The sequence below is a fragment of the Numida meleagris genome, chromosome 19 (assembly GCF_002078875.1).
Source record: "Numida meleagris isolate 19003 breed g44 Domestic line chromosome 19, NumMel1.0, whole genome shotgun sequence".
NCBI lineage: Eukaryota > Metazoa > Chordata > Aves > Galliformes > Numididae > Numida > Numida meleagris.
In genome coordinates, this window is record NC_034427.1 from 8525261 (window position 1) to 8553054 (window position 27794).

The window sequence follows — 27794 nt, forward strand, 5'->3', positions numbered from 1 at the left end:
GCGGCGCGCGGCCGCACCTGTCGCGCATGCGCAAGGCGGCGCGGCGGACTGAGGGGCGGGCGGCCCGAGAGTGATCGCAGCCTCTTCATCGTTCCCCACCGCCTCCGCTTTTGGGGATTGGGGGTTCGGTTGCCTCGGCCGATGGGGTGGTGGCTGCGGGGCTGGCACTGTTGTGAGGTCTGTGAGGAAAAGGCAGCGAAGGGCTGTGCCCCAGGACAGCAGCCCCGTGGCTGTGCGGGCAGGAGCTGCTGTCACACAGAGTGCCAAAGAGCGCCCTGTGGAGCATCACCAGCATAACTGCTGGCTGCCGGTGCTCTGCCACGGCTTTTTATCAGGTTAAGTCATCTTATTTCCCTTCCAGCTGTCGCTTAGCAGAAGGGAGGTGAAATCTTGGTCCTGTTAGCATCGTTGATGCTGATTTCGGAGGGCTGAGAAGTGAGCAAGTGGTTTCCGAGGGTTGCTGACCTCCATCCACGCACCATTCTGGGAGAGCCCAAGGAAATGAGGCAGCACTGAAGAGGCCTGCTGAGCTGTAATCCTGCAGCGCTGACATCTGCCAAAGTTGAATCTTTGTAAATTTCAGGGGAGCCGGGCATTTCCTTAACAAGAAAGGGGGTGAAATAAAAGCAGTAACGCTTCTATTTCTAGCATTTCTAGTGGTTTGGTGGGATATGCGGTCACCAGAATTGTTGCAACTTTGTGATAGTTGTGAGAATCCTGCTTAGAATCCTTTGGGCAACGTAAAATTAATAGGTGTTGCACAGAACAAAATGGCATTTCATGCCCTCCCCAGGGTCCTGCAGTTTCTTAGATGATTTATTATTATACAGAAGTTTGTATGATCATCTTTTATATCTATTCGGGTTCTGATGGCCAAAAAAGAAAAGTTTCACCCCAATGCTCCTATACAACAGTGGATCTTCAGTACTGTTGGAGATTTGTAGAATTGTAGAATATAATGTCTGACTTCGGAAACTGGTGCAGTAAAAGGATTAGTAGCAATGTTAATTGACTAACAATGATACTGAATCTATCTTTTAACATCTTACATAGGTGCCTGATGTCTGTTTGGAGAATGGGAATGACCTTAATTTGGCCTTCTAGCCTGTTTTTTTTTTTTTTTTTTTCTTCTTAAAAGTTTCAAAATATCTGCAGAGATTTAGTTTGGTAAGTCTCTATTGCCTTTAAACATACTTCTTGTGTAGGTTTCTTGACATAAAACTACCACTTACTGTTACCAGATACACACAATATAAGCGCATTTGAGAGAAAAAATGGATCCAAATTAGATTCTCAATATATGTATAATGTGTAAAGTAAGCAAACCTGTGCTGTAGAGAGTCCCTGGGTGAGCCAGAAAGGCCATCTTGGGGCATTGCTTCAGTAACGAGTGTGAAAAAGCAAACAGCATGGCATGAGAGTGGAACATCTATCAGAAAGAAAGAGGAAAAGGATAGTCCTGGGTGCTTGGGTGATGGGCACTGCTTTGAAGTCTATGTGATTGTATATATTCACTAGTCTTGATATAGAAACTGTATGACTATGAATCATCCTAGCCATGAATGTATGTAGGCAGCATGTGAGTACTGTATTTGCTTCAACATCCTAAGGTACAGTGAACTAAAGCTATTAGACAATACCTGTTATTTTAGATTAGAAGACAGTGTATGTCAGTGATCTGTGTATGTCCAAATCCAGGTTTGTGGGATTTTTTTTTTTTACTTTTGCATTAGGGAAATGTGAGTTGTTGCTTCTTCCTGGTAACTTTAAGAACACTTGTCATGCTGTCTCCAGCTATACTTTAACCCTTGCAATTACTGATTACTTTCCTTCCAAATCAGCCTGGTATTAGCAAATATATTATAATTGTGTTTATGTTCATTTCTGCTTAGAGAGTTTCCAATCACTGCCTAGCATGGATTTCTGGTAATCCTTGAAATGAGCTCAGCAATGTAGAATTTACCACTTTACTCATACAGAGGCATGGTGGTGATGCTGTCAATCCTAGCTGATGTTTTCTGTTTCCTACATTTGTTTTCCTGTAGCTCGTTTACACTCCTTGGTTTAAGACAAGCTCAGAAGCTCATTAGGATGCCTTAATCCTCTGAAAAAGAACTAGAAGTATATACAAATTGCTGACAAGGATAAATATTAGTTGTGTACAACACATTATTGAATATGCTGTTTGCTTTCAAAATTTTGATGTGCTAAAATAAAAGTCCAAAATCTATCCTTGAGCATGCTGGCTTATTTTTTCTCTCTTCTGCAGACTTGTCACTTCATTTTCTTCTGCTACAGTGACCTCAGTAGTAGTACTTCTGAGCTTTCCTTTGTTGGTGAAATGCTCTCTCCAAAACCTGAGTGTCTCCCCACAGAAAACTAACCTGAAATCTGTCTTGAAGATTGCACAATGTTCAAAGAATGGTACATTAACAATAACAGCAACAGCAAAACCCACAGCTAATAATCACTGCCGGAATCAATCCAATTTTGTAAATTGTCTTAGGAGATGCCTTTCAGTTCTTCTTAAATTTAATATTGCTTTTCCCTCCTTAAGAGACTTGGTGGATAGGGAAATGACAATACAGAAAAAGAAAAGCTCGTTCTTAACACTGCCCGAGGCATCTCACAAACCTGACAAGTTACTCAGCTTCCACGTGTTCAACTTCACCATCTTTTAAATGGAAGTAAAGGATATCTGTGATGTATTTTGAGAGATTTGCCCTTGAAGCAAAGCAAACGTGGAACCATATCTCCAGTCACCATCCAACCCCAACCCCAGGGGCTCTCCCTGGAAGCAATGTAATTGCAAAGGCTAGGCAACTCAGCACACCTCTACCACAACACTGCAGTGCATCAGTACTGCCTTCCATGTGCCACAGTCAGATTTCTTAAGCCTTCTGTGACAGCATCCCTGACATCTGCCTGCAGACTGCTAACACCTAGGCATGAAGCAAGCAGATCGAGGAGCCTCTCATGTTCCCAGCACTTCCTGAGGTCACATTTAGAAGAAAGTTGATTTATAAGCAGTAGAAGACCAGGTCATAGCTTGTAAAATGCTTCCTGAGAACAACTAATGATTCTTACCTAGGAGCAGGTGATTTGCTACAACCCATTAACAGAGCCCTCAAACAACCTCTGTAAGAGGGATTTTGTACATTCTGTATCTTACTTTTTTATGATAGGTTCTTCAAGAACAGGATATGTGGAGCAGATGACAATGTACAATTACATATAAATTCATTACGGAAAAATTAAAAAGAACCAGTTCTGCGTTACAGTTCTGTAAATTTTGTATATAAGTACTGCCCCCTACTGCTCAAGGGATTTTCACAAATGTGTATTTAATTTTTAAAAGTTTCAACTTTTTTCTTTTTTAATTAAAATGTTTGTGAAGGCTTGCCTGTAAGAAGAGGACATGTGGATCCTTTTTCTTAAAATAAAAATCTCCATTTATCATTTTTTACAAGCATAAGACACCTCTGTTCATTCTTATGATAATGGGCAAATTATGCTTTCCCAAATACATTCTTCAGAATAAGCTGCATGCATCTTCTCAGGCACAAAAGCCATAGAGATAAACACATTTTCAAGTAAGTGCACCTTTCAAAACTGACCTTAAAATTCTTTATTCTAAATTATGACTGCAGGAAGGCAAAGGAATAGAAAGATTTCAAATTGTAGAGATGTGATGGTAGCAAGAGTTAGTGTTAATTCCCAAAGTAAGGGCAAAGGAATCTACTCAAGCATTCTTCAGTGAATTCTTGTTGATATTAGTACATTTTCTTGGAAATTTTAAGGTGCGAAACATACATTTGTGAGAGCAAAGTGAAAAAGATAAAGTAAAGCTATCGTAGTCACAGCATTGCTGCAAGTGCTGGGGGCTATCAGCTTCTTTCTAGGGAACTGCTGTCATACCCTGGTGCAAGATACTGTGAAATATTTGATGTATGTCATAACTTACATCCGATCAATCTCCTTTTAGAATGTGGTTGTGTTTGCCTCTGTTATTATATCAGTAGAAATTAAAGAAAAAATCATTGTTGCACAAAATATCATTGATTTAGGAAAAACTGTGCTTTTCTGTCGTGGTATAGATCAGTGTCATCTGCTCTGGTTTGGAAGCAACTCCCTCTTAATACCTTGTTGCATGAGTGATATTTGGACCTGATTCAGCAGACAATAAAATCCCTCTGTTTCTCTGAGGCTTTTGGAAAGCTGTATTAAGATGTCTGTATATTTGCCATGGAGGTAATTTCTGTCTACTTAAAGACTCCATTACATTGCCAGATTCCAAAGGGGCTTTAATAGACATCAGCATCAGACTAATTAATCCTTAGACCATGTTTCTGAACTAGGAAATATACTAGTCCTTATTTTAGGGATGGGGGAAACTGCAGCACGGAGTCTTTCAGGCCTTCAAGCAACTACTTAATTGCCTATTAGAAAGTGGATTTAACATCTGCAAAATCAGGAGCGCACTGAATGTATCCGTACTCGAAGTGTGTAATAGATCCGTCCCACCGTGGAGTCATTAAACAGTGCCCAGTGCCGTGCACGCTGCTGTTACTGCCATTTGTATGTAATGTTTAGTGATTCCTCTGTACATCTTCACAAGTGCTGAGGCGCATTCTGTTTCTTGGAGTTTTAACCACACCACAAAACTGAGGGGCTCGAACAACTGCCTTCCACGAGAAACTTGAAATTGACTCCCTATCTTTCCCTGGTGGCTCACGCTTACAACAATGCAAATCGGGCCACTTAGCCAATAGAGAATTTCAAAACAAAACCAGCCAATCTGGGGAAAATGAAGCATTTAAAATGGCCTCTGTGGCAGGTGGGGTTGCTTACATCTTGTAAGGGCTTCTGCTGCTTTTGTGGAAGGCTTGTATGCTGCTGAGAAGAGTATCAGCTTGAGGCTTGTGCGGTTGGGAGAGGCTTACTTATTGGTTGTGGTTTGTTGTTTCCTTTAGGTAAGCAAGGCTCTTTTGTTGTTGTGTTGCTTTTTAATAACTTCTCTACTGCTTTTGTCAGAGAGTATTGTTGCTCTTAACTGTGATGTTGCTTTGAAAGTATGTTACAGAGTAAAGATAAGCAGTGGTTAATAGGAGAGCATTGTCTTTTATTTGTGTTACAGCATCAGTTTGGAGAGTTCTGTTAGTAGTTATCTATGTGCTTTGCAAAGAATCAAAGGTCTTTGAAGTAGGGACACCACAATATTTTTTTTCCACAACTAAATCATTTTCCTTGATCCCTTGTTGTACTTTAAAAAAAAAAACAACAACAACTTGATTCTGCTGTGGGCTTGGAGTGTAGTAACTCTATCTTTTCCTTTTGTAGTTTTGTTGTGAGGCTTGCTACAATGCTTGTAATGTGCACTCACTGAGTGGAAGTAGCCTACAATAGCTCTTGGTCATCTTCTAGGTGGAAAATAATGCTTTTTGTCTCTTGAGAACAATAATTCTCATTTAGCCTGGGCCCATGATCAGAGCAGCTCTCCAGCTGTGGAACTGCTCCTAATGATTGAGTCTCTGTCACTTCCCTGTGTTTTGAGACCAAAATCTGCTGGGTAGGCTGAAAAACTGTGTGCTTGTAAAATTGCTTAGTTAACAAATTCTGCTGTGTGTTGGTGCTAATGCAGCTTCTTGGTTTGTTTTGCTATGGATTTTTCTTTCTATAAGCAGCTTAGTATACCAGCAGCATAGTTCTCAGTTACTGCTTCAATATATTAAACAAAAGCACAGTTTCTAAAACAAGCACGTAGAGCCATTTTCCTTACCATTGTCTTCTGTGATTATGGCTATAGAAGAGAACTCTGATTTCTAATGAACTTCCTTTTCCTTGCTTCTGGGAGCTGAGCAAGCATGCTTTCTGCTTTTAAAATCTCATTCTGCAATGCCTGTGAAAAATGGGTTTATTAACTTTTCCTACAGCTCTGGCATCTAAAAGGTCCTGTAAGTTGTCTTCCCTTAAATGTACTGCAGTGCTTACTTCAGAGGAGTAGTCTTTCAGAGATGCTGGTGGCTTAAGTGCCTCTTAATTCTTATATGACCATGCTTACTGTAGAGTAAGCTGCTGTGCTGGTGTTCTCTGTGTAAATGTTTCTTTTTTATATAGTGTACTCAAAAAAAAAAATGTGTGCTGCAGTAGTTAGCTAGCAGTTTAAACTCTTGGTTTGTATGTCAGGTTTGAAATGGTATATTTCTTTCTAATCTGCATGTGTGGTGCATTGGATCTGTGTGCTTAAGTGCTTACTTTTGATAACAAGTAGTCTGCTTTTCCTTGAGACAAGTTGACCTGCTGAGCTGGGTAATGAAAGGATTTTCAGGATGCAATTCAAAAATAAAAGTAAATAGTACTTACCATTTAGTCATGTGTGTAGTGGCTTCACTCCAAGGGGATTCCTTAGGTATTAAATAAATTAAATTGATCCTGATTCTTGGTTGTGTAACTGTATGACCTTTGCAAGTGTTTGCTGTCCATCTAAACAGTATTAGAAGCAGTAGCTGAGCTGTGACTTACTTGTTCCCTGCATAATTAAGCTATTACCCCCAGAAGGGTGGGAGCTTGGAAGACTTGGCATTCAGTAACTTCTTATTCTGCCTGTGCTAGTTCTGTGCAGGAGGTTTAATGTCTTACCTTTCCTTGATTGACCCCCCTCTCTAGAAACTGGACTTAATTATTTTGGACTGCTTCCTGCAGGGTAGTCTGTAATAGATATTTCTATGTATAATGTTTAATTCCTGTAATAAGGCTATGAGAAATCTATTGATATCCTGCAGCACTTAGCTGTTAATTGGATATTGAGAGGATGCTTGTTTGAGCGTGGCTATTCTTGGCTTTATGTGATGTATTCTGAGAGGGTTGTCAAGTTTTTGTTGTATTTCTGAGGTAGGACGTAGTCCTTCTGATGTTAATTTAAAGGCTGAATAAAGTGACTGGGGATTTAACACACAGATCAGAGCCTGAAAGCTGGATTGGCTGAGCAAGAGGCAGCATAGATTTTCGCCCTCCACTATTTGTTCCTGCTAGCATTTCTCCTGTAAATTGGTTGAGAGGATCAGAAAGTGCGAGTCTTTTCCCTTCAGACTCACTAGTGAGGATTCAGCAAAACTTGAGCAGTAAAGTCCAGAAGCACCAGACCTCTGACTGGGCTGCAATTCTGAAACCAACTCAGCTGTGTAGAGACCATGAGCATTCCAGAATGCACATGGGGATGAGCTGTGGGGATGTAGAACAAATAACACAGGCTGAGTTCAGCCTGACACCAGGAATCCAGCTGACTGCTCTGGATTCTCATTCTCTTTCAGAACGAGGACATGGCAGACACAGCACCAGCAGAGGGGACTCATCTCAGGACTACTTGCTGCCAGCTGTTCAATTCCAGCATGAGGGATGAAGCAAGAAGACTGAGGACTTTCTCGCAGTGGCCACGCAGCTCACCGGTGTCTGCCTGGGATTTGGCCAAGGCTGGCTTTTTCTATGTGGGTCCAGGAGATCAAGTGCAGTGCTTCTGTTGTGGGGGTGTCCTGAAAGACTGGGAGCCTGGAGATTGCCCAATAGCGGAGCACCTGAAGTTCTTCCCGTTCTGTAAATTCATCTACCATGGAGCTGTTTGGAGCCAGCAGGTTCCTCTTCAGGGAGTATTTGACAGTGTGGATGGGCAGTTCCTCAGCCTCTTGCAGAGGATAGACAGTGAGGAGACAGCCCTGCCCAACCAACCAGAATACCCAGAAATGGTAACGGAGGAGATGAGACTATCAACGTTTCACAACTGGCCACAATATACTGAGATGCGTCCTGAGCAACTGGCTAGAGCAGGATTCTTCTACACAGGTAGGGACACCCAGCAATGTCTCTTCTTTCTGTCTGTGTAATGCTGTGGAACAACATTTATGTAAATTGCTGTATGGGGAATCCATAGCTGAACTTTGATTTACTGTACCAGTGTTAGAAGAATTGTCACTACTTAACATGAGCTAGAAAGAGAGGAGTGAGATTCAAGTTCTGCTTAGCTGGACCATTCTGAAATGCAAATAATGAAGTCACTGTGGAGCCTGTAAACAGTACTTGAGATCACTTGTTAATAGTGTAGTGTGAACATTACATGCACATTGTAGGTCAACCAAATGCACAGAGCAATGTGTTTATTTGAGGGCTCTGGTAGAGTAAATGTGGTCCCATGTAAAACAGTATCATTGTACTTATGTTCTGCTGCTGTACAATATCTTCATAAAGGCAAATGTGTTGCAAGGACACCTTCAACTGCTACCTTGGTTCAGACTCAGTATCCTGCAGTAACTTAGAATAGTTGTTGGTGTTGCTGTTTTTTGGTGCTGCTTGTGACTTCATGCTGAAATATTTTTTTAACTTTTTGGTAGTGAAACTCTTCTGGCTCTGTTCTGGTGGCAGGAATATGTGTGTATCAGCTGATATTCTTATATCAGCTTCTAGTTATTTCAAGCACTACTTTAAGAACTGCTGCATTTTCTTAGCTCTTATTCAAGTCATCTTTTGAAAGATGTCACTGTATGTTACTGTTCTTGCTTGCTCAAATACTTGCAAGTACATCTGGTATAGTTATGAACCACATCCTCCTGTGTGCTGTTTGCCCACTTGGGTAGGATTCACTACTGTGCTGGTATCTGGTTTGGATACTGATGAGTCCACTACTAGGTCTTCTCCTACTAGCAGGAATGGAAAGGCAGTAAGTTTTAAATCGGTTTTACTGGAATGAGTGTGCTTTAAGATGCATTGAACCTATTTACTTGTGCTTTTAGAAGGACCAGAGGCACTTCCTTGGCATGCTGCGTTTCATAAGCTCTGTTGTGCACTCCAGCCTTCTCAAAAATACAAATTTGAATAAATTTGTGAGACAGCAAATTTGGCTGTCACTGTGGTTTGTTGCCGTAAGGACTTGTGTTTTTACTAGTTTGGTAATGCTTTTTGGCAAAATATGCAATATTTCTTATCATATGCATATAAATATACATCCTCAGTTGTTTCTCCTAGGGAGGGCTATGCTGGCTAGGAAGCAATTCTGAGTAAGTACTGCTTCCAGGAGTGAGCAGTTGGAAAAAGTCTTTACAGTACATTCATGATTGACTGTAATTCAATATTGAGTGGGGGTGGGGAAATCCTTTTTGCAGTCCAATATAGTGATACTTGTGTTAGAAACATCCTGTGGTAAAGGAACCTATTGGTTTCATATTTCCACATCAGTAACAGACGTGGAAGGGTCTGCAGAATAAAACACCCACGTGTGTGGGAGGAGGGACTGTGAAGTTGTAAAATTGTACTGCTGTTCTCTAAGTACTTGGTAAAGATGAAAGGGAAGGGCAGCCTTAAATGTGGTGAATTTTGAGATGCAACTCAGCAACATGCCCATCGGAAAGTCTGTCTAACTGATCTGATCTTTCTGGCCAGCTAGAGGAAGTGGCTGGCTTGCTCACTGTCAGCTTCTGCAAGATTTTCACTGAAACTGTAACCTTGTGGTAAATCCAGTTAAATACTAAGAATCTATGTCTATTTGCTCAGAGTGCAGTGGTGGGGGCTAAGCAGCATGCATGTCTGTAACAGCAGAGCAATATAGGCTTTTTCATCTGATCTACTGCTTTTGTCTTTTAAGTTGCAAATCACAAAAAAAGAGAGCAGCTTGGCCGGGAGCACAAAATGAACTGTGAAGCAGAGTCTGCAGCTGAAATCCCATCTTCTGTTGGACTGGGTCACTTGTGGAAAACCAGCATAAGAGTCCAGCAGAGAGGCTCACTTTAGGGATCATTATTAGGAAGCGGTCTGTTCTGGCACTCCCCTGCTGTTACTTGAGCTGGAGAACTCTGGTAACAAATGCTCAAACAGTTTTCTTAACACAAGTGTGTTTAGAAGATTGTGACTGTAACCCACACTTACTGGCAGGCTTCACTGAAATTTTCATCATCCTTCAGACAGGGCAGTTGTAGGTAGTTCTTAACTGTGCTTGGCTTTAATTCCACCTCTTGAAGGGTGAGGTGAAGGTAGCAGGGTGTGGTGGCTTGGGAGTGTGCTGTGAGAATTTATGCCTATAAAACAGAAGCAATGTTTGTTGTCTCACTATACCAGCTGCTGATTTATGGCAGATCGTGGTAAGGAAATAATGTTTATAGGTATAATTACAGCTGTACTCTAAATCCAGGCGAGAGAGGGCTGGATGGTATGTGTGTACATGTGAACTGTGGTGCTCCCATGCATGTTGCTTTTTAGCTTGTGACTCAGTTCTGGAATCAGCTAGCTGCAGCTGTGGGAGTTCTGTCTTTGGACTTTGTGCCCCTGAACAACTTGTATGATGCTGATAAGCTGTCATGTGCTCCTCTGTTCTGTAGGCTGTGATTTGTGCTGAGCCTCCTCAGGTTCTGATCAAGAGCTAGGAGAGCATAGGGTGTATCAGATGTCAAATCATCTTGTAATGTCTTTTTCAGGACAAGGTGATGTGGTGAGGTGTTTTTACTGTGACGGAGGTATGAGGAACTGGGCGTTTGGAGATGATCCTTGGAGGGAACATGCCAAATGGTATCCAAGGTAACTGTCTTGGCTTACAAGTGCCCCTGTAGAAAGCCCTAAAGACACATGCATTCCACTCAGCTCTTTTGTTTCATAAGGCAGAAGTACTACCAGCTGATAGTCCCAAGTGTGCTGGTAATGGCTCTAAACTCATGGCACTAATTGTTTCTAAATCTTAACACTACTACCTTCTTACCCTCTCAAGAGGTTCTGTACTAATGTGTTGAAATCTTTCTGCTTATAGGTGTGAATTTTTGTTGCGGTCAATGGGGAGAGAATTTGTTAGCAGTGTTCAAGAGTCCTTTGCCAGCACTCCACTTCCAGTGAGTCATGAATATTTTGTGTGTAGTGAATGAGAGTTTGTTGCTGGGGGGAGTTCTGAGCACATTTCTCTTGTGGCATTTTCAGAGAGATTCCAGGGATCAGATGGGACAAGGATCCTCTGCTTACCAAGGTTGGTGCTGTGTTTTGTTTAAGTGCTGTAGCTTTTTCTTCTACCCTATTCTTGCCTGTGTATTCAGAGTTGGTGTTGATGTTTTTATATTTTAGAAGCAGTTTCTCATTGTTCTTGGGAAATGGTCTCTATCACAAGGAGTACTTGTTCTTGTGAGACCTCTTAGCCTGTTTAAGACCAATTGTGTTTAGCTAGTCTGGATAATGACTTGTTTGTCTCATCTTACTTTTACTTGTCTATTCCGTGATGTTTTTGTCTGAGTCTTTTAGACTACAGCATTTTAAGCAGGCCAGAGAACAGCTAGAAGGTCCCTGCTGTTTATGAAAGCATTAGTCTTGGGGATCTATCCTCATCATTTGCTGCTGGAAATTTAAGTAGGTTAAACTTGGCTCCTATAACTGTGGAAAACTGATTTCCTCATTCTCTTGAAGATCCTGTCTGATAGGTGAGCTTAAAAATTTAAGCCTTTGAATGAGCTGCCAGCTGAATTTTGCATTTCAGTATTTACTGATGAATGCTTGAGCTAGACTGAGGTAGAAGAGGCGCATCAATTAGGAGGTTCTACTTAATCTTCATCAAAGCTGTTTTGAGACTTCGGCTGTTGGACTGGGGCCAAAAATGGGAGACTTTCATCACTGATGCTGGAGAATAAAACATCTAAAGTTAGTCTCCCAGCTCTTATGAAATTTCTGGTTTTTTTTGAGTTATGATTGGACGTAGATCAACATCAAGATTTACAGTTTCTATATAGATATCTTCAGAAGATTCGAATTAATGCCATTTTATATGTAACAGCTTCAGAGCATAGCATACTTGCTCTTTTTTTGTGAAGTGTCTGTTCACTGCTTTACAGATCTTTTAAGGAACTGGAAATTGCAGTCTCTTCCTTCTCTGGATCAGTTTTCCGTAGCACAGAATGTCCTGGAGATGGGCTTTAACCCTGCCTGGGTGGCTAGCCTAGTAGAGAACAAATACATACTGACTGGGACTTTCTACCTTTCTGAGTCTGAACTGATTTCTGATCTGCTTCGGCCAGAATGGGAAGAGAGCAGCAGTGCAAAGGAAAGCAGAGGTATGCCTGATTGATTTGCCCACCCACGATCCTGGTGGATGTTCAACCTCTTATTCACTTCATCTTGAGCACTGTTGAGAATGTCTTGTGGGTCTGCTTTCTCTCTTCCTGGACTGGAATTAGGAGTAGTCGCATGCCAAAGGCTGCCTTTCTTTGAGAGGCTGAAGAGTGAGACACTTTAAAGAAACCTGGAGGGTCTGTGATTACTGGACTAACTGATTCAGATACAGTAACTGTCTCTAGGTTGTGGCTTAGACATCTTTGACGTTTTCTGCTGCTCTGAACTGCAGTAGCAGGTGTGTTACGTGGGGCTTGTGCACAAATTGCAGTCTGTAGGCGTAGATGACTAAGGCGATTGCCTGAAGCAAGGCTTTTAGGACAAGTGCATGTTCTAACAATATTTAAGACTGCATCAATAACTTCATTAAAAATAGCTGCACTTGAGTTTGGATAACGCATATTCTACTCAGTTTATCTATGTCTGTTTTGTGTTATCTGTTTCATGGAGTCTGCTTGATAAGTGAAGCTTATTTGAAGATGTGTTTCCCTGTAGCCTTTCTTTAGTAGCAAGCCTGCTTTCTAAAGCTACTGTCTCCATATTATTTTTGTCTTGTTAAATGTAGCAGACTAAAATGACTTCTCACAAAGCTGAGAGTGATTAAATAGCAAAGGAGCAGGAACAAGCATCTGAAGGCTCCTGCTGCCTGATAGAAAAAACAGCTTTGAGAGGATAATATGACATAGGAATGTGTTAACCTCCTTATGAGGATGTACTGGTGTAAGCACCAGAGAGCATCAGCTTGACCAGGCTGAGCAAGTGAGGTTGACAGTTCTGTAAAGGCTGCTTCACTGAAATAAGGATTTTTCTGCTTTTTAAGCAGCATTGTCTGAAGAGGGTGGAAAGGAATACGTTTAATGCCTTCTTCTTTCCTGGTTAAACAGATGCTGTTCAGAGAGAGACTGAAACATCAAGTTCAAGAGGAGAAATGAAACAAAAAGGTGCACTGGGGTGATAGTGGTGGGGGAATTATGCCCAGGCATAATCAGGATAGCTTTTGTAGTAGCACTATCAGTGATGGTTGTATTTTTTCATAATCTTGAAAAGGAATGTGTAGTAGCCTGAACTGTGGCAGAATGTAGAGACCCTGCTCAGGATTTAGAGCTCCTTTGATGCAAACTTATCTTAAGACAGTTAGGGTTTTCATTAATCAGGGATAGTACTGAAGCACAATGATATTCACATCTGTCCCCACTCACTCCATGATGTGCAGGTATGCTAAGTCTTAAGTAGATAAGCTAGAGTTTATAACAGCTGTAGATAATAATACCTAAGCAAAATCTGCTTGAGAAAAGTACTTCTGCTGTCACTCTGAGAAACTGCACAGTTGCTCTGAGACTTCCTAAGAAAATGATTTGCTCTCTGGAGCTGTTATAATACTAACACTTTGGGTTTTCTTTTTTTCTTTGTAAAGAGGAGTCTCCATTGAGCACAGAAGAACAGCTCCGACGCTTGCAAGAGGAAAGGATGTGCAAAGTGTGCATGGACAGGGATGTGTCTGTTGTGTTTGTTCCCTGTGGCCACCTGGTAGCTTGTGGAGAATGTGCCCTCAACTTGAGACTGTGTCCTATCTGCAGAGCAGTCATCCAAGGAAGTGTGAGGACTTTCATGTCCTGAACCACAATGTGCAAAAAGGAAAAATAAGCATCTAGAATGCACTCCTAAGGCAGCAGAGAAAGAAAATAGATGTTAGTTACTGGACCAGTCTTATTTGCAGAGTAGCTTGGCCTAAAGCTCCTTCCTATGCACAGCACTACCAGTAAGAGCTGCTCATTAGCTCTGATCTTGCTGTAGGACTGCTCCAGAGAAGCTATGCTAGTTTTTCCTCATTCAAAATGAGGCTTTCACCGGAGTTAATCCTCCCAATTCTTGACTTCTCAAACCCCTTTTCTCCGCTGAAATCAAAAGCTGTTCTCAGCAGACTGTCTAGTTGTCTTCATTTAGCAGTTTAGAGAATATCCTGCTAGGGCTGATGGATTCCTTCATAAGTGTGTGTAAAATTAGAGTATTTTTATACCAAATGTGTTCTGCAGTAGCTAGGATTCTCAGTAGGAATGTATTGGGAGGGGATGTAGAAAGGAGAATCTAGATCTTCTGAGGTTGAATTTTTTTTCTATTGAATTTTCAACAGCTGGAGAAACTTTTCTTTTTTAACAACACTCAAATCTCCTTTACCCTGCTCTGTTTCTCCAACCTCTTTGCTCTCAGCTCATTATCTTCCTAGACAGAGGTTGAGAGACTCTCCGATGGTCTTGGTGACAGGATGATCTGAAACTTCCTCGTGGAGCCTCTTCACTGGCTGTCAGGGAATAGTCTTCTGCTCAGAACTTTTTTTTTCAAAGGAAACTTACTCTTTTAGGGCTTCTGTTTGCTGGCTAAACCAGCTTTTAATCTAGATATAATACTCTATCATGTAGCAACGGACTTGTAAGCATGCTAACTGCAGGGAAAAAGGTGTTTTTAAAATTTCCTGTTCTGTTTAACTGAATAAAAGGCTTGTCTTGTGGAGGTCTGAGTATCTGATTCCATATAATGCCCTGCTGGTGGGGGTGGGATCCTAGAATAGCAGTGGGGAGCCAGGCTTAGGTCATTTAAATTTCCATCCTTTGCAAGCGTGAGTGGGAGAAGCAAATTCTTACCATCCATTAATTTCCTTTGAAATACACAACACAGTGTGGGATCTCCAGGTTCCTAGCTGCAAAATAAGGGACAAGGGAGGATAAGGACCAGATACATGAAGTTGTATAAGTGGGAATAATTCTGTGTCTGAACTTGATGGAAATCTTTAGTATCTGTCTCCTAAATGCATCTATGGAGACTGGAGTGCAGGCTCTAACCCTGGATGCTGAACAGGGCTGTACTCCCCTCCCCGGGCCATGTAGGAGGGCAGTGCTCTTCATATTCCTTTTCAAGAGAAGGTAATTCTAATGTAGCTCGTGGCAAAGATGAAATTACTAGCTGAGCAGTTTAAACTTTCAGACTCTGAGGGTTGGTGGATCTCTTGCCAGCCAGCAGCTCTTGTAGGGAAGAATTGTACCCCTCTGATAAAATAAGTGTTGTGGCAAGGTTCAAGCTATCATTGGCTTTATTTTGCCACTATAAATAACAGCAAAAGCTGCCTACATTTAAAGTGGATGTGCTAATCTGTGAAGGGAGAAATAAAAAATAGCTCAGTGTTGGAGTACTGCTATTTCCTCTTAAACACAGCTCAGAGCCTGGAACCTAGCCTAGCATCAGAAGAACTACAGGGTGTGAAATCGCCCAGCTATTTCTGGGATTTTCTTGTAGCTTTTCCACACTTAAAGAGTGTGGAGACGCTGTTTCTAAGGAAAAATGTCCCTTCAGGAACAGGTGCACGTTGGTTTTGACTGGCTGTAGTCCCGAGTGCTGCCTATCCCCAATAGAGGGCACTCCTAGCCTCTGATAAAGGGACCCCCTCGTGAAAAAGCTATTGCTCCTTCACCTCATGGCATGCTGGAGATGCAAATAGCTGCGAGTCACTGCCCTAACAGAGTATAGGGTCATTGTGTAGTCTTGCAGTACTTGGAGTAAGTCTAGTGCAAGCAGACCAGTAGGAAAGCTTTGTCAGAATACAAAAGGATAAATTTCTCTACTAACAAAAACTTAGAGGAGGTACAAAGAAAAGTGCATCGTTCTACCTTTGACTTTTAGCACTTAATGTTTTTATTTTTTTTTAAATCATTTCCTTTTACTTTCCTTCCCTTGCATGGCTTCTGGCTTGGCTCTTTTGTGAAGCATTATTCAAGAATCCCAAATGGTCTTAGACTAGACAACACAAAGAATTACAACAGCTTGTGGAATGCTTCAGCCAAAGAATGCCATGCATGGCAGACAAGCACTCTTTTTCCCTGCTTGATGCTTAACATCCTGGGAGATGTAGCTAACAAAACTGATGCTGTTTTTTTAATTGCTGCAGCTTATTAATGCAACTTAATTACAGTTCTATTGCCCCTTTCTTCCTCCCCACTCCCTCCCTTCAAAATTACCCTGCCACAAAAATACCTTCCAGCAGGAAGCTGTTGGGCCTGTGCCTGGAGTAAGTGTGGCTGCTTGGCAAAGAAAACAGGTACAAAAACATATGATCCATGAGGAACTAGAGGTTTTCCAGCGTCCTTTAGTAGGTATCAGCTGTGCATGTGGCTATACCAGTAACTTAATGTGGATGGGCAAACCCAGAGTAAGCTACAGCTGCTCTAAGTTTGGCATGTTGCAATGGGGTTAGGCTCCATACTGAGTACAGATTTGGCAATTGTACTAGGTTTTTTTTTTTAGCTGTTCAGCATTTATAGTAGTTAAATCACAACGTTAGAATCCAAGACAAATTCCTTACTACCAAGGAGGTGATAACTGATCAGGAGCGGAGAATGAGGGAGTCCTGGATAAAGGGGAGAAAGGGAAGATCTCTTATCTACAATATTTAAAAGAAAAAAAAAAGGGGGGGTGTTTAAGAGAGCCTAAATAACTCAAATAGCCCTTGCCTAGTTTTATACAGGCAGGGAAGAGTTGAAGCTGTATTTGGGGATTTAGGCTCTTTCCAGAACAAAGGAAAGGAGAAAGGGAAGAAACTAACTACAAAACACATGAGATGTCCCAGGTTGTTGCAGTGTTTCCTTCTCTGTGGATCCATGGTGGAAGGAAGCAGCTCCGACTTGTACTGCATCTCTTGAGATAGGCTCCTAGTGAACTTCTGCCTGAGGATTCCCAGTCTGTGCCATTTGGCTAGAACCACCTACTGTGGTAGGAATGGTTCATCAGGGCACTTGTAGAGTTAAGAACAGACTGCGTGGTCATCCTTCAATGTACATTCATTGCATTTGGAAAGAAGAACAAAAAATGGAATGGAGTTCACCATCCTGCATTTCCTCTGCCATAGACCCAGGCCACAGGGGATTGTTTCCTGCAGCACCGTTGGTGGAGTGCAAGATTTATCCATCCTCTGGCTCCTCCTCATTTACGCAGGCCTGTAAAGAAGAAAGAGTGAAGGCAGTGCATTAATGTAGAACAAGACTTTTTTTCTTTCTTACTTAAGGTAACAAGCTGGAAATAATGATGACAAAATGTTTGGTTTTTTTCTGTTCCAAGTTTCTAAATGTGGTTGACTACATATAAGGAATAGGATTGAGAAATCAGATACAGTGTGGTTAAGTAATCTTCAAGTCTAGAAAGAATGTTATGTATATACCAGACTTGAATATACTGTAGTTAGAGCAGGGAATAGATGTGAGCCAAAGTGTTAGATCCGTGTATTGTGAGCCTTGGAGATGCATAAAACTTGGTTAGGAATTTTAAAAGCTAGGGGTCATCTCTGGAATCAAGTAGCTCTGTAAAAAGCGTATCACTGCAGTTTCAGTGCAGAAGCATCAGTATAAGCAGATCTACTTCTGTAGCCAGCAGTAAAGGTGAGTGAACATTTTCAGCTGAATCATCACCTCTTAAACATGTAGCTTCAGGTTGATAGTCAGCAATTTTTATTTTATTTTTTGTTTGGGAGGGAAGTCTACCTAGAAAGAAAAGCAGAAGCATTTGTGTATCTGTAGTTCTTCTTTGGTTTTGCCTTTTTCCTGGCTCCTTTTTCCTGCTCTAGTAAAGGTTTCCTTTGCAAAGTGTTCTGATCATAAAAAACAGTTTGGAGGAAACAAAAAAATCAATCCTAAGGAAGTTTTAGTTTTTCCTCTTCCCTCCCAAAGTGTTTCATACCTGTCTGCTGCAGTGAAGAACCTACTCTCAGCCTGCTCTAAGTGTTATCTGCAGTCTGCTCCTTTAACTCTACATGCTCACGGCTGCTTCATGCCTATGGCTAGCAGACTGACTGCACCAGAGAAGAATGGATTAGCAGGTATTAAAGTGGGCAGTTACCGATGAGAGCCTGTAATCATTCAGTCAACCAATACCTGTTGCTATCCTGTCAATACTGAAGTCAGCATCTGATAAAAGTCACACTTGCTGTTACCTTATGGCCTTTCAGAGTGATAGATGTGAGGGAAGTGGAGTCAGTGAAATTGAGGCTATGTAACTAAAATCAAATTAAAGCTCTTAAGTTACTAATGTGATGTAGTACTTAGTGTGCCAGATTGCATTAACATTATGGGCAGGAGCTTTACAAAATTGTGTGGTTTGCTGCTGGTCCTGTAAGTATGGTGTTTGAAGGTGGGGAGATGTTTTGCCTTTCTCTGTATCTTTAAAATGAAGAGGCTACTTCCTGACATCTACTGTGTTCCTGGTTTTGCACTGAATGATGTCCAAAACCATGCTACAAGACTTCTGCTTTACAACTGAGATTACACAGTGTTGCTGCTTGAAACAAATCTGGAGAACGATGTCAAAAGAATGGCTACAGCCTCCAGGAAGTGCTGGCCGGTTATCGGGGTGATCTGAACCTCCTGCTGTCTTGGCAGGCATTACAGATTACTTGGAGATAACAGCTTTAGTAAGAAACTGCAAAGCTGTGTTGATTAACCCTTTTAGTTACAGTACAAGAATACTTTTTTTTTTTTGCTTCAAATGATAATTCTTTTACTGCAAAGACAAAATAAGAAAAGCATGTCTGCCCTGATGTCCTTTCCTATGAATCCGGGACGGAGACAGTAGTGGAAACAAGCACAACATGAATTTGAGCTTTAACTAATGAAAAGCAAGGGCTCAGCCTTCTCTCCATTTGAAAGTGGCTTTCAATAACTAAGTTATTGTTGTGTCATTAAGTATTTGCACCCAGAAAGTAACAATAACAATATATTAGGAATCTTGATAAGTACTTAGTGTAGTACGTTGAGGTAAACAGCAGTGAGATTAAGGGCAACTCATCTACACAGTGGAACTTCTAGCAGTCTCTTAAGTTTGTGACTTGAAACAGGAACCAAACCTCCCTTGAGGCAATGAAATGTAGAACAGAAGCAGTTGTAGAACCTGAAATAGAAATAGCTGTATTTATAGAACATCACTGTTGCCCTCTGAGTGGTGGAAAGGCTAAGTAAGATGAAGCATATTTAAATCATGCCTTTGTAAGCAGTAGTACAAAACCATCAGTGATTGTTTGAGGTTTTTTTTCAGTAAAAATAACAGCTGGCTTTGACCACTTGCTTGGTTTTCCATAAACTGGAGCCTTGCAACTGAACTGAAGTCACGTTCAGTAGTAGAGTCAGAGATAAAGCAGGCTGATAAGAGATACTTCCAGACCACAGCCCAGTTACCAGTTATAGTTTTGGGGGGTGTTTTTCAATACAAGGCAAAAGTATTTAAAAATCTCTTTCAGTGCAGTGGGTAGAAGCTGAAGGCTTGAAATAGGGTACATGTCTCCAATACTGAATTTAGTAGCTGCTAATCACTGAAGTAGATTAACATAACAGTCTACATTTAATAACTTTGAGAGTATATTTAAAAGTTATGTAACTCATAGGCTGTATACTCATTACAGAAACTATGGGGGGGTTGGTCTCATACTTAAGCTATGCATAGCAGAATAGGTCACTGTCATTGTTCTGTGGGGCCTTCACATCTGTGGAAATCCATAGATTTGGAGAGATAAGAGACTAGAGAAATAGGTTAGCCAGGACAAGGAAAAGGGCAGAGTCAGAAGAAGAAGGAATGTGATCTTGTCAGAAAAGGATAGGTAAAACTGGTGCGAAGATGATAATCCCATTGGACAAGGGATGAATGAAAGTGATCCTGTTTAAGAACTGTGGCAACAGGACCATTTCTGGGGAGAAGCTGCCTACTGACAAATTTCATCCTAAAATGAAACTTAAGTTCACAGCTCCAGTTAGCTCAGTCAGTAGCTGTAGAACGAATCTGGATTCATGCAGGGCTTCCGTCAACAAAAAAAAAGGAAAAAAAGAATGGAAAGCATGTGTTCCTTGCCCTTGTCTGCTCTAGAAGTTTCAACTTGAAAGAAGTTGGATGTATTTGTTGTTTTGCATCTTGTTGGAAAGATATAAAATGTCTTTGGTCACTATATTAAATGACAAGGGCCTTCGGCCCTCAGTGCCCCATACTGCAAAACTCCCCCTCATCACTAGTTGAAAATCAATTATCCACTCCTACTCCCCCTCCTGCATATGGAAGAGAGGCAAGAGCTAGCCTGGAATAAATAAAAATTAGTATTTGGTGGCTGTTATGAAATTTATAGAGGGTCACCTTATCTACTCCTCAGCAGTTGTTTTCACCTCCAGTTAGCCAGAAAGAAATATTATACTGTGCTGGCAGAAGCTATCAGTATGTGAGTGATGGTCTGAAGAACAGAAATGAAGAACAGAATTATTAGTAGCTTACTTAAGACCCTTTTAAGGAAGTTTTGCATTTCTAGTTTCCTCAATGGGGATTACAATCTTCCCATACACAAATCTTCATGTATATGTAGAAGCTTTTTTAACAAACATAATTGTCATTTTAAGACAAAAGCAACCCAAACGTCATACTATAAAAATACACCACTGTGTCAAGCTAACAAATCATGGAGCTGCCTAAAGAAGTTCCAAAGCTTCTGCTGACTGTGGAAAATCCCATCTCACTGTGACAAAATGAGAGATAAATCAATATTTAATCTCCTGTAGCATCCTTGCTAATAATACTATTGTACCCTCAAAGTTATAGGGAATTTAGCTGCTTTGCAGAAATGACTTGTTCTCCTGGTTTTGCGCTGCAGTGACAAAGTGTGAAGTAAGTTTTTACTACATTACAAGGCCACATCTACAAATCTATTTTGAGGTAGTTTTTCTTCTCTCTACCCCAATTTTCTCTTCTATCCTCACACTTTTTCAAAGAGCTCTCTGGTAACATTATTCCCCAAAACCAACCTCCCTTAGCGGTTGCTTTTAAAAATTTCTGCACATTGAATTGCCTTCTTGCGGCTTGGTGTAAGAAGCATCAGAAGTTCAGATCTCATTGCTGCTTTAAGCAGATAATACTGGCCTTTATGTTTGAGAATCTCATTAATAACCAGCTTTCAAGTGGACTGCATGAAAGCATGCTCTTGTGCATTCAGCAGCAGAAGGGGATTAGCAGAGGGCAGAAGCTGGAATTTAATGTCTAACATGTTGGTGTAAGAGGAGCTGCTAGGATGACTGCCCTTCCTGTTTCCCCCTCACTACTAAACTCTTGGGATGCCACGTGCATACAAGTTACTGTTCTTCTAGGCAACAGAATTCCAACTAAGTTGAAACCTTAATAGCAAACGTGTCCTGCGTACAAACTGTCTAACACTCATTTTTATTTGGTGATGTGATAGTTTCATAACTCACAAGATCTCTAGAAGTGCAGACAGATACAGGGAGACTCTGCAGGCAAGACAGAGTCAAATTTAATGGTGCCCTTATGAGAAGATTATGGAAGGATTGCAGAGACATGGCCAAGACTGCATTGATGCATAGGTCTGAGTTCAGCTGTAACTGCCCACAGAGATAAGGTATGGCTTAAATAACTAGCAACTGCATATATTTTATCCCTGTAATTCAGGCTTGACCTGACATACCATAATTCAGCTTTAAGACTGAGAATCATATTCTGCTATTGCTATGACTTATTCTCAGCATTCACTGAGGCTGACTCTTCCCTCCTCATGGCTCCTACCTGTACCTGCTCAGGCAGCACTCGTTGCTAAAGTCTCTCTTTGCTTTCTTCAAAGAAAAATCCATCCACTAGTTTCCTTATAGTAACATCCTACAGCTAGCACAATTGTGTCCCTTCAAACTGCACGGTCATAAGCTGAGCATAGCAACACAAGCTTCACCCTTGCAAGCAGGAGCTGAGGAGAGACAGTTTCACCCTTTCTGGTGTTCAGCAACTTATTCCTTCCTTCCATACCTGAAAAACCTGCTGGAGAAATTGACCTGTGAGAAGGAAAAAACCCAAACCCATGGCACCCCTGAGCCATCGAATGTAGAGGCATGCACTGCCTCTTAGCATAGAAGACAATACTTACAGGTATGTCTGCTTGAACAAAAGGTTGGTGGGTTTTTCATTGACATGGTAGAGAGGAAATGGATCAAATCCACCAATGAAATCAACTGAAAAAAAATCAAAACTCAAATAAACAAATAAACATGGCCAGAAAGTTGAAAGGAAATGAAAGGAAAAGTTGGTGTGTGTCATGGTGTAACAAAAAAACAGAGACAGAACAACAAAAATATGTTTTCAGGTATGAACTGTCAAGTGGAAAGTTCTGCCTGTACAGACCTCTTTTCCTGGATCTCCTAGGACAGCAAGTATGCCAAGGAAGAGATTCAGCTAACATCAAACTTAAAGCACAGAGCTAACAAAGGAACCAAACCAAAACAAGACTCCAGAAAAACAAGTGGACCTCTCAGGCTTCTTGAGTATTACCACCATGCTGTGACTTCATATGATAACTGAGCTGACAAAACCTCAGACATTTAATCATGTGCTGAAAGGAGGAAGCTGAGGACTGGCTTGGGAATAAATGCCAGCAGAGAAGTTGGCAGCACAGCAGTCCTCATGAAGGTTACACAGTGAAGTGGGTACTTTATTGCCCCACTTGTCTTTTCTGTAAGACAGACTGAAGCAGCTTTGGAGAACTGCAGATAATACCCCATTATCTTCAGTTCTGATATTTTTCAGGTCCTCTCTGCCAACTCAATTTCTTTTAATTGTATATAAAGAGGAACAATGCTTCCCTTCTCCAGCATTCACAAAAGGGCAATGTAACTAAACAAGGAATGCTTTAAGTGACAATTCCCTTAGTAACCATGGAAGAATTTTTCAAGTCCCTCTTAGTTCCCCTGAAATTAGGCCAAGTCTGTATTACCAAGCTGGCCAACATAGCTGAATCAGGAGCAGTAAGATGTGGTGCAATTTGTGACTCACCTAGTAAGCCTTGCAGAAACCTGTAGCGTTTATCCAGTCTAGATCACTTCTTGGTGCCAAGTCAGGGCATCTTGTCTGGAAGTGTGAAAGCTATCCCATTCAAATGCCACTTAAATATAACTGGAACATTACTAACTATATGAATGCCTTTTCCTTTCCTGAAGGTGGCACTATTATTTTAGATTTTAGCTAAAGAGTTTCGGTATTTTTCTTAATGAACAAACAATAGAAAAAAATACTTACTGAATATATATGATGGGAAAAAACTCTGAAAATACATTTAGAAACCCAAGGACAATGTATCCTCATAAATTCCATATTAATGAACAGCTTCATGATGATACTGTGAGTTTATGGGAAGTCTGCAGAGGTTCTAAGTAAATTGGGGTGATTATTCCAAGTAGTTCCAGGGAGACTTAAAATTTTCTTAATTACTTTTTTAGTTTTTTCTTTAAAAAAAAAGATGCTAACTGTATTACAACTCATTTGAAAATGAGTAAACCAGTAAACCATAAAAACACAAAATTTTCAGTAACTGTCTAGTGCCTGGCACAGACAAGAGTCATTTCAACTGAGCATCCTATTGTGTCACTTAAAAATCTTAACTATGGATCACTGTTGCTACCACCAATACATCTCAGTGCACTAGCATGTCTAAAATATTCCTGCCCACAGTTCAGCGTTAGTAGATCTCTACTGCTGTGTTTTCTCATGAAAATCACGTTAGCATGAGCTTCCTGATTAATGTGCCTCAGCACTTATAATTACTTCATGCCGCATATCAAAGGAACATTTAAAGGAAACCACAAATGGAAAAGAAAATTAAAACGCAGCTCAGATTTGTTCGGGTCACTGGAAGGATCTACCACTGTGAGTGTAAAATATTGATGGTTTGTCATTGTTAATTATTCAAGCTGACATTTTAACTCCAAGCTGAGAAACTGGGAGGGAAAAATAATTTGTTAGTGGGGAAAAAAAACCACCAACCAACCATATCCTGAAATTTACAGCTCTGCATTTCTAGATAATGCTTCCTCCCCACCCTAAAATAAGCCCTGTCAAGTTGTTACTTTACAATATTCAAAAGAGGCTCAGGATTCAAGCTATTTAGCTAACTGGAGAGCTATAGGGTAATTTTTAAAATATTACATACAATCTAACACCTTCACTAAATGCACTTCCGCTCTGAACAAATGATCTATAAAGCCAGTAGAATCGCAGAATGAGTTCAGCCACATAGGAAACAACAGCCAAACATGAGGACAAGTCAGATAAGCAGCATATCTCATCTCACCCATGTGAAACCACCATTCTTCACATACTTTCAGATATCCAGTTCAAAGCTGTCATTTTTCAGCTAACATCCATACCAGCTGTTCTTTAAAACAACAGAGCTACTTGCACGAAAGGAAGTGATGTTCAGATATAAAGCCTTTGAATCAGATCCTGACCTAGAGTAAACTGGCCTAGACCCACTGATTTCATTAAGGCTATTCCAATTTAAACATTCTGAGAGTTCAAAAACAGAAGGGCAAAACATTGCCATTGAAAGCAGATTATATATTCTTTTGAACTCTATGCATCCATTCTTTTATTTATGAAAGTATTGGTCTCAAGAGGAGTTTTAGAAGGGCAGTAATCCAGGACCAGGCTATAGGTATCCGCATAGATCCTGCAGACTCAACCATCCATGTGATTTCTCTGAATCTTATTTTCTGACTCATCATAGTGAATACATGACACGTGAAAGATTTGCCTACCAAACACAATGGAGTCAGCTCCCTCATCCTTCCTGTAACTCACTTCTTCTGCTTTTAAATTAAGGTCAGATTGGTTCTTCACAAGAAAACTCATGTTCTGCTTTATCCTCCTCCATTTTGGCACACGATACTCATCAGGTGGCCCAGTTAAATACCAGGCTGTATTCTTCGCTATAGGTTATCCTAGTTACATTTCAGTGGTATTACTCTTCAGCTATAGAAGCTTGAGAAGCTGCCCAGTTTCTCTAAAGCCTCTCAAGTGAGTAGATAACGCCAAGCATTTTTTTTTTTTTAAAGTGTGATCTAGCTGCTCCTTCAGAACAATCTAACACTTACTGGCATGGGGAAAAAAATCTCACAGAAAAATAGCCAATCTTTGAAAGGTACATAGTACCACATCACATAGATGGAGAAGTGGAAAGAAGTCTTATGGCAACTCATTCTTGATAGATGAACATCTGAGAGACAGAAAATTTAATAAAATCTTTGCCAAAGGATCTGTTGATAAATACTTACAGCTGTCTTCTTCTTCTGTAAAAACACTAACAACGTAACAGGCGTAGACAAAACCCACCAGCTAGAAAACAGAGAGAATAAATCATTTCAGCATCAATCTTGCAAAGCTGGTCAGAACTCACTTGACATGATTTTAGCAGCCAATATTTATTCTCCGCTTGGCAGCACTACTGAAATGGTGTCGCCAAGTCATATTTATTGTAAGGTAGGGAGTGCAGGTGTAGGTTTAGATGAAGACACTGCAGGGAGTGTACTCAAAGCTCAAAAGAAAATACTTGTGAGACCCATCCACACCTTCAGAGTAGCAACCTGCTGTTGCCAGAATGATTGGGAAAAACCATGAGCTTGCTTTATTTATTTATTAATACTAGAACTACCATGTTATGTTAACTTTTAGTAAGAAGTGATGGGGATGCAGGAGTGTGCCTGATATAACATTTTAGACTGATGTCTGCATACAGGACAAACACACAGACATACAGTGATAGATGTTATTAACAGGAACAAGAACACATCAGCTCTGTATTTCTGTAATAAAGGGCATGGAAGGGAAGAGAAATTACTTGGGTGTAGGAGTTACCAGCAAGATGCGAGTAGTTTTTAATGCAGATGAGACAGAAATTTAGTTAACCAGAAAAACAGAGATGTTGTAGCAGTAACATTCAGAACTACTGAGATCTTTTGTAAGTTAGGCTTGGAGATCAAAGTTCATTGGAAGGAAATCCCAGTCTTACTCTACTCTAGGTTCACATTTTTTAAGTATCTTTCTATCTTCGGAGAATAAACACTTCTGCGTGAAGTAATCAAACTCTGGGCATGCAAAGTAAACGGGCTGGAGCATGGTGACAAACAAAGCAATAGCAGTGGTTTTAATTTATACATTGCATAGGCTAGCGGAAATTGCCACTTCCTAGGAACCAGATAGAAACAGTAAAACAACAGGGTGCCTCTCAAGTAACACCTACCCTGGCATGGTGTGACCATCATGTCACCTGATTACACAGAGCAGCATTTAGAGCAGAAAACTTGAGTGAACATTAAAGAGCACTTTATGACGGCCTAGTGAGTCTTTACTTAGTTGATAGTTTGTAGAATTTCTACAGCGTCACAACTGCCTCGTTCCATTTCCGTACGAAGTTTTTACCTAGCCTGAACAGGGAAACAAACTCTAGGTACTATGGGATTTAAACATTCTAGATCCAGCAAGGTTTTATTTTCCTCTGCCTTCTTTCTGTTAATCAAATATCCTCTCCATCCTTCATTTTACATCTTTACATAACACCCCCCTTAGCAGTATCTTGGTTGACAGTAACTGTATTAGTAAAGTTATTGTGAGACATAATTGTTTTCCACTGTGAACTCAATTTTCTTGAACAAGAGTTAGAATGTAACATACAGTGACTCACTCTATGGGAAGACAGAATGATGCATGATGAACCCGGAAAAGTAGAGTCCATTCATTTCTAATATGACAGAAACATACATCACACTAGAAAACAAAAGGCAAGTTAATGAGATTTCTACTGGGAAGTTATAAGGTACCCTTGATTTCCCAAGCTCTCCCAGACAAAAAAAAAACACCTCGGTGGAAGGAAATGAAATATTTTCATAGCATCACTAAGCCTTGTATCTCCTTTATAATCTCCTATAATCATATAGGAGACAAGCTAGCTCTCTCTTTTGTTTTGGGTGAACCCTGTCGAAACATATCCCAGTTCCTTGGTGGAGTTGAGGTGGCTCCATGCATGACAGGGGGGAAATTGAATGCATTTCCAAAAAACTAAAAAACTAGCACTGCTTCACACTAAGTTTCTATAAGATACAGCATACCTTGCTCAGAAAAAAAAAGGTCCTTTCAGGCATGATGAAAACTGCAAGGCCACATAGTGGCCAGCTGATTTGACCTGCTGACTTTGACAATTGCCCCCAAACAGAACTATCGCTTTTTAAAAGCAAACGAACAAGCGATCAGAATAGCCGGATATTTTCTTTTTTTCTCGTGCTTCTATTACGCTAACAACAACGGCTTCATTTTCCTTCCTCGGCCCGTTGGGCGAGGAGCGGAGCTGACCGTGGTGCTGAAGCGACCCGCATCTGCCAGCACCAGCTGCACCCGGGCAGGCGGCGGTAAGCCAGCCACGCGAACCCTTACAAACGCTCCTGGAAAAATAAAGTGCTTCAGCTTAAAGCCATCACAACATTCCATGGGCGTCTAAGCACTTTGCTGCACGCTCTTGTCTCTGATGTGTGTTTGCTGTCACCCCATAATCTGATTAGGAGTGTGGTTACACACATTCTTTGCAATTGCTCTGCCACACTTTTTTTTTTTTTAAGCTTGAAGATCCAGCATTTTACGTTTCACAGGATGTAAGGTCAAACCATGTGGTTTACATGCACACACATATCCAAGCAGGAAAGGTGCACCTTGAATGTATTCTCTGATTCCAAGGGAACCCTAGGGAGGTCTCCTCTTTCCCCAGATTTTCCTGTCACGCCTCAGAGTAGGAGCTTTGGGTTAATAACCATGCAAAATGCATTTCTGAATCCATCCACTATTACTGA

General features: G+C 40.9%; 2 protein-coding genes and 1 long non-coding RNA gene across 15 annotated transcripts in view; 2 read left to right on the forward strand and 1 right to left on the reverse strand.

Annotated features, from left to right (window-relative positions):
* On the forward strand, positions 38-2218 carry LOC110408205. The gene is made up of 3 exons (XR_002444220.1): positions 38-335; positions 1054-1167; positions 2046-2218. It is a non-coding gene; the product is annotated as an uncharacterized LOC110408205 (long non-coding RNA).
* BIRC7 (baculoviral IAP repeat containing 7) lies at positions 4860-14629 on the forward strand. 2 transcript variants are annotated; one of them, XM_021416749.1, is made up of 8 exons: positions 4860-4973; positions 7311-7836; positions 10455-10554; positions 10781-10859; positions 10945-10990; positions 11844-12062; positions 13005-13061; positions 13535-14629. In XM_021416749.1, exons 2-8 carry the CDS (start codon positions 7320-7322, stop codon positions 13735-13737), a joined length of 1221 nt encoding a protein of 406 aa, XP_021272424.1. In that variant the 5' UTR covers positions 4860-4973; positions 7311-7319; the 3' UTR covers positions 13738-14629. The 2 variants fall into 2 exon arrangements, with proteins under 2 accessions (XP_021272424.1, XP_021272426.1); XM_021416751.1 differs by lacking the exon at positions 11844-12062.
* NKAIN4 (sodium/potassium transporting ATPase interacting 4) overlaps positions 15781-27794 on the reverse strand; it is a 47883-nt gene continuing 35869 nt past the window's right edge. The window contains exons 5-8 of one of the 12 annotated variants that reach the window (XM_021416758.1): positions 26639-26721; positions 25233-25293; positions 22055-22139; positions 15781-17102 (exon numbers count right to left, since the gene is read on the reverse strand). In XM_021416758.1, the coding sequence (XP_021272433.1) occupies positions 17089-17102; positions 22055-22139; positions 25233-25293; positions 26639-26721 (243 nt within the window). In that variant the 3' untranslated portion in view covers positions 15781-17088. The other 11 variants (XM_021416754.1, XM_021416756.1, XM_021416753.1 and 8 more) reach the window with 11 other exon arrangements.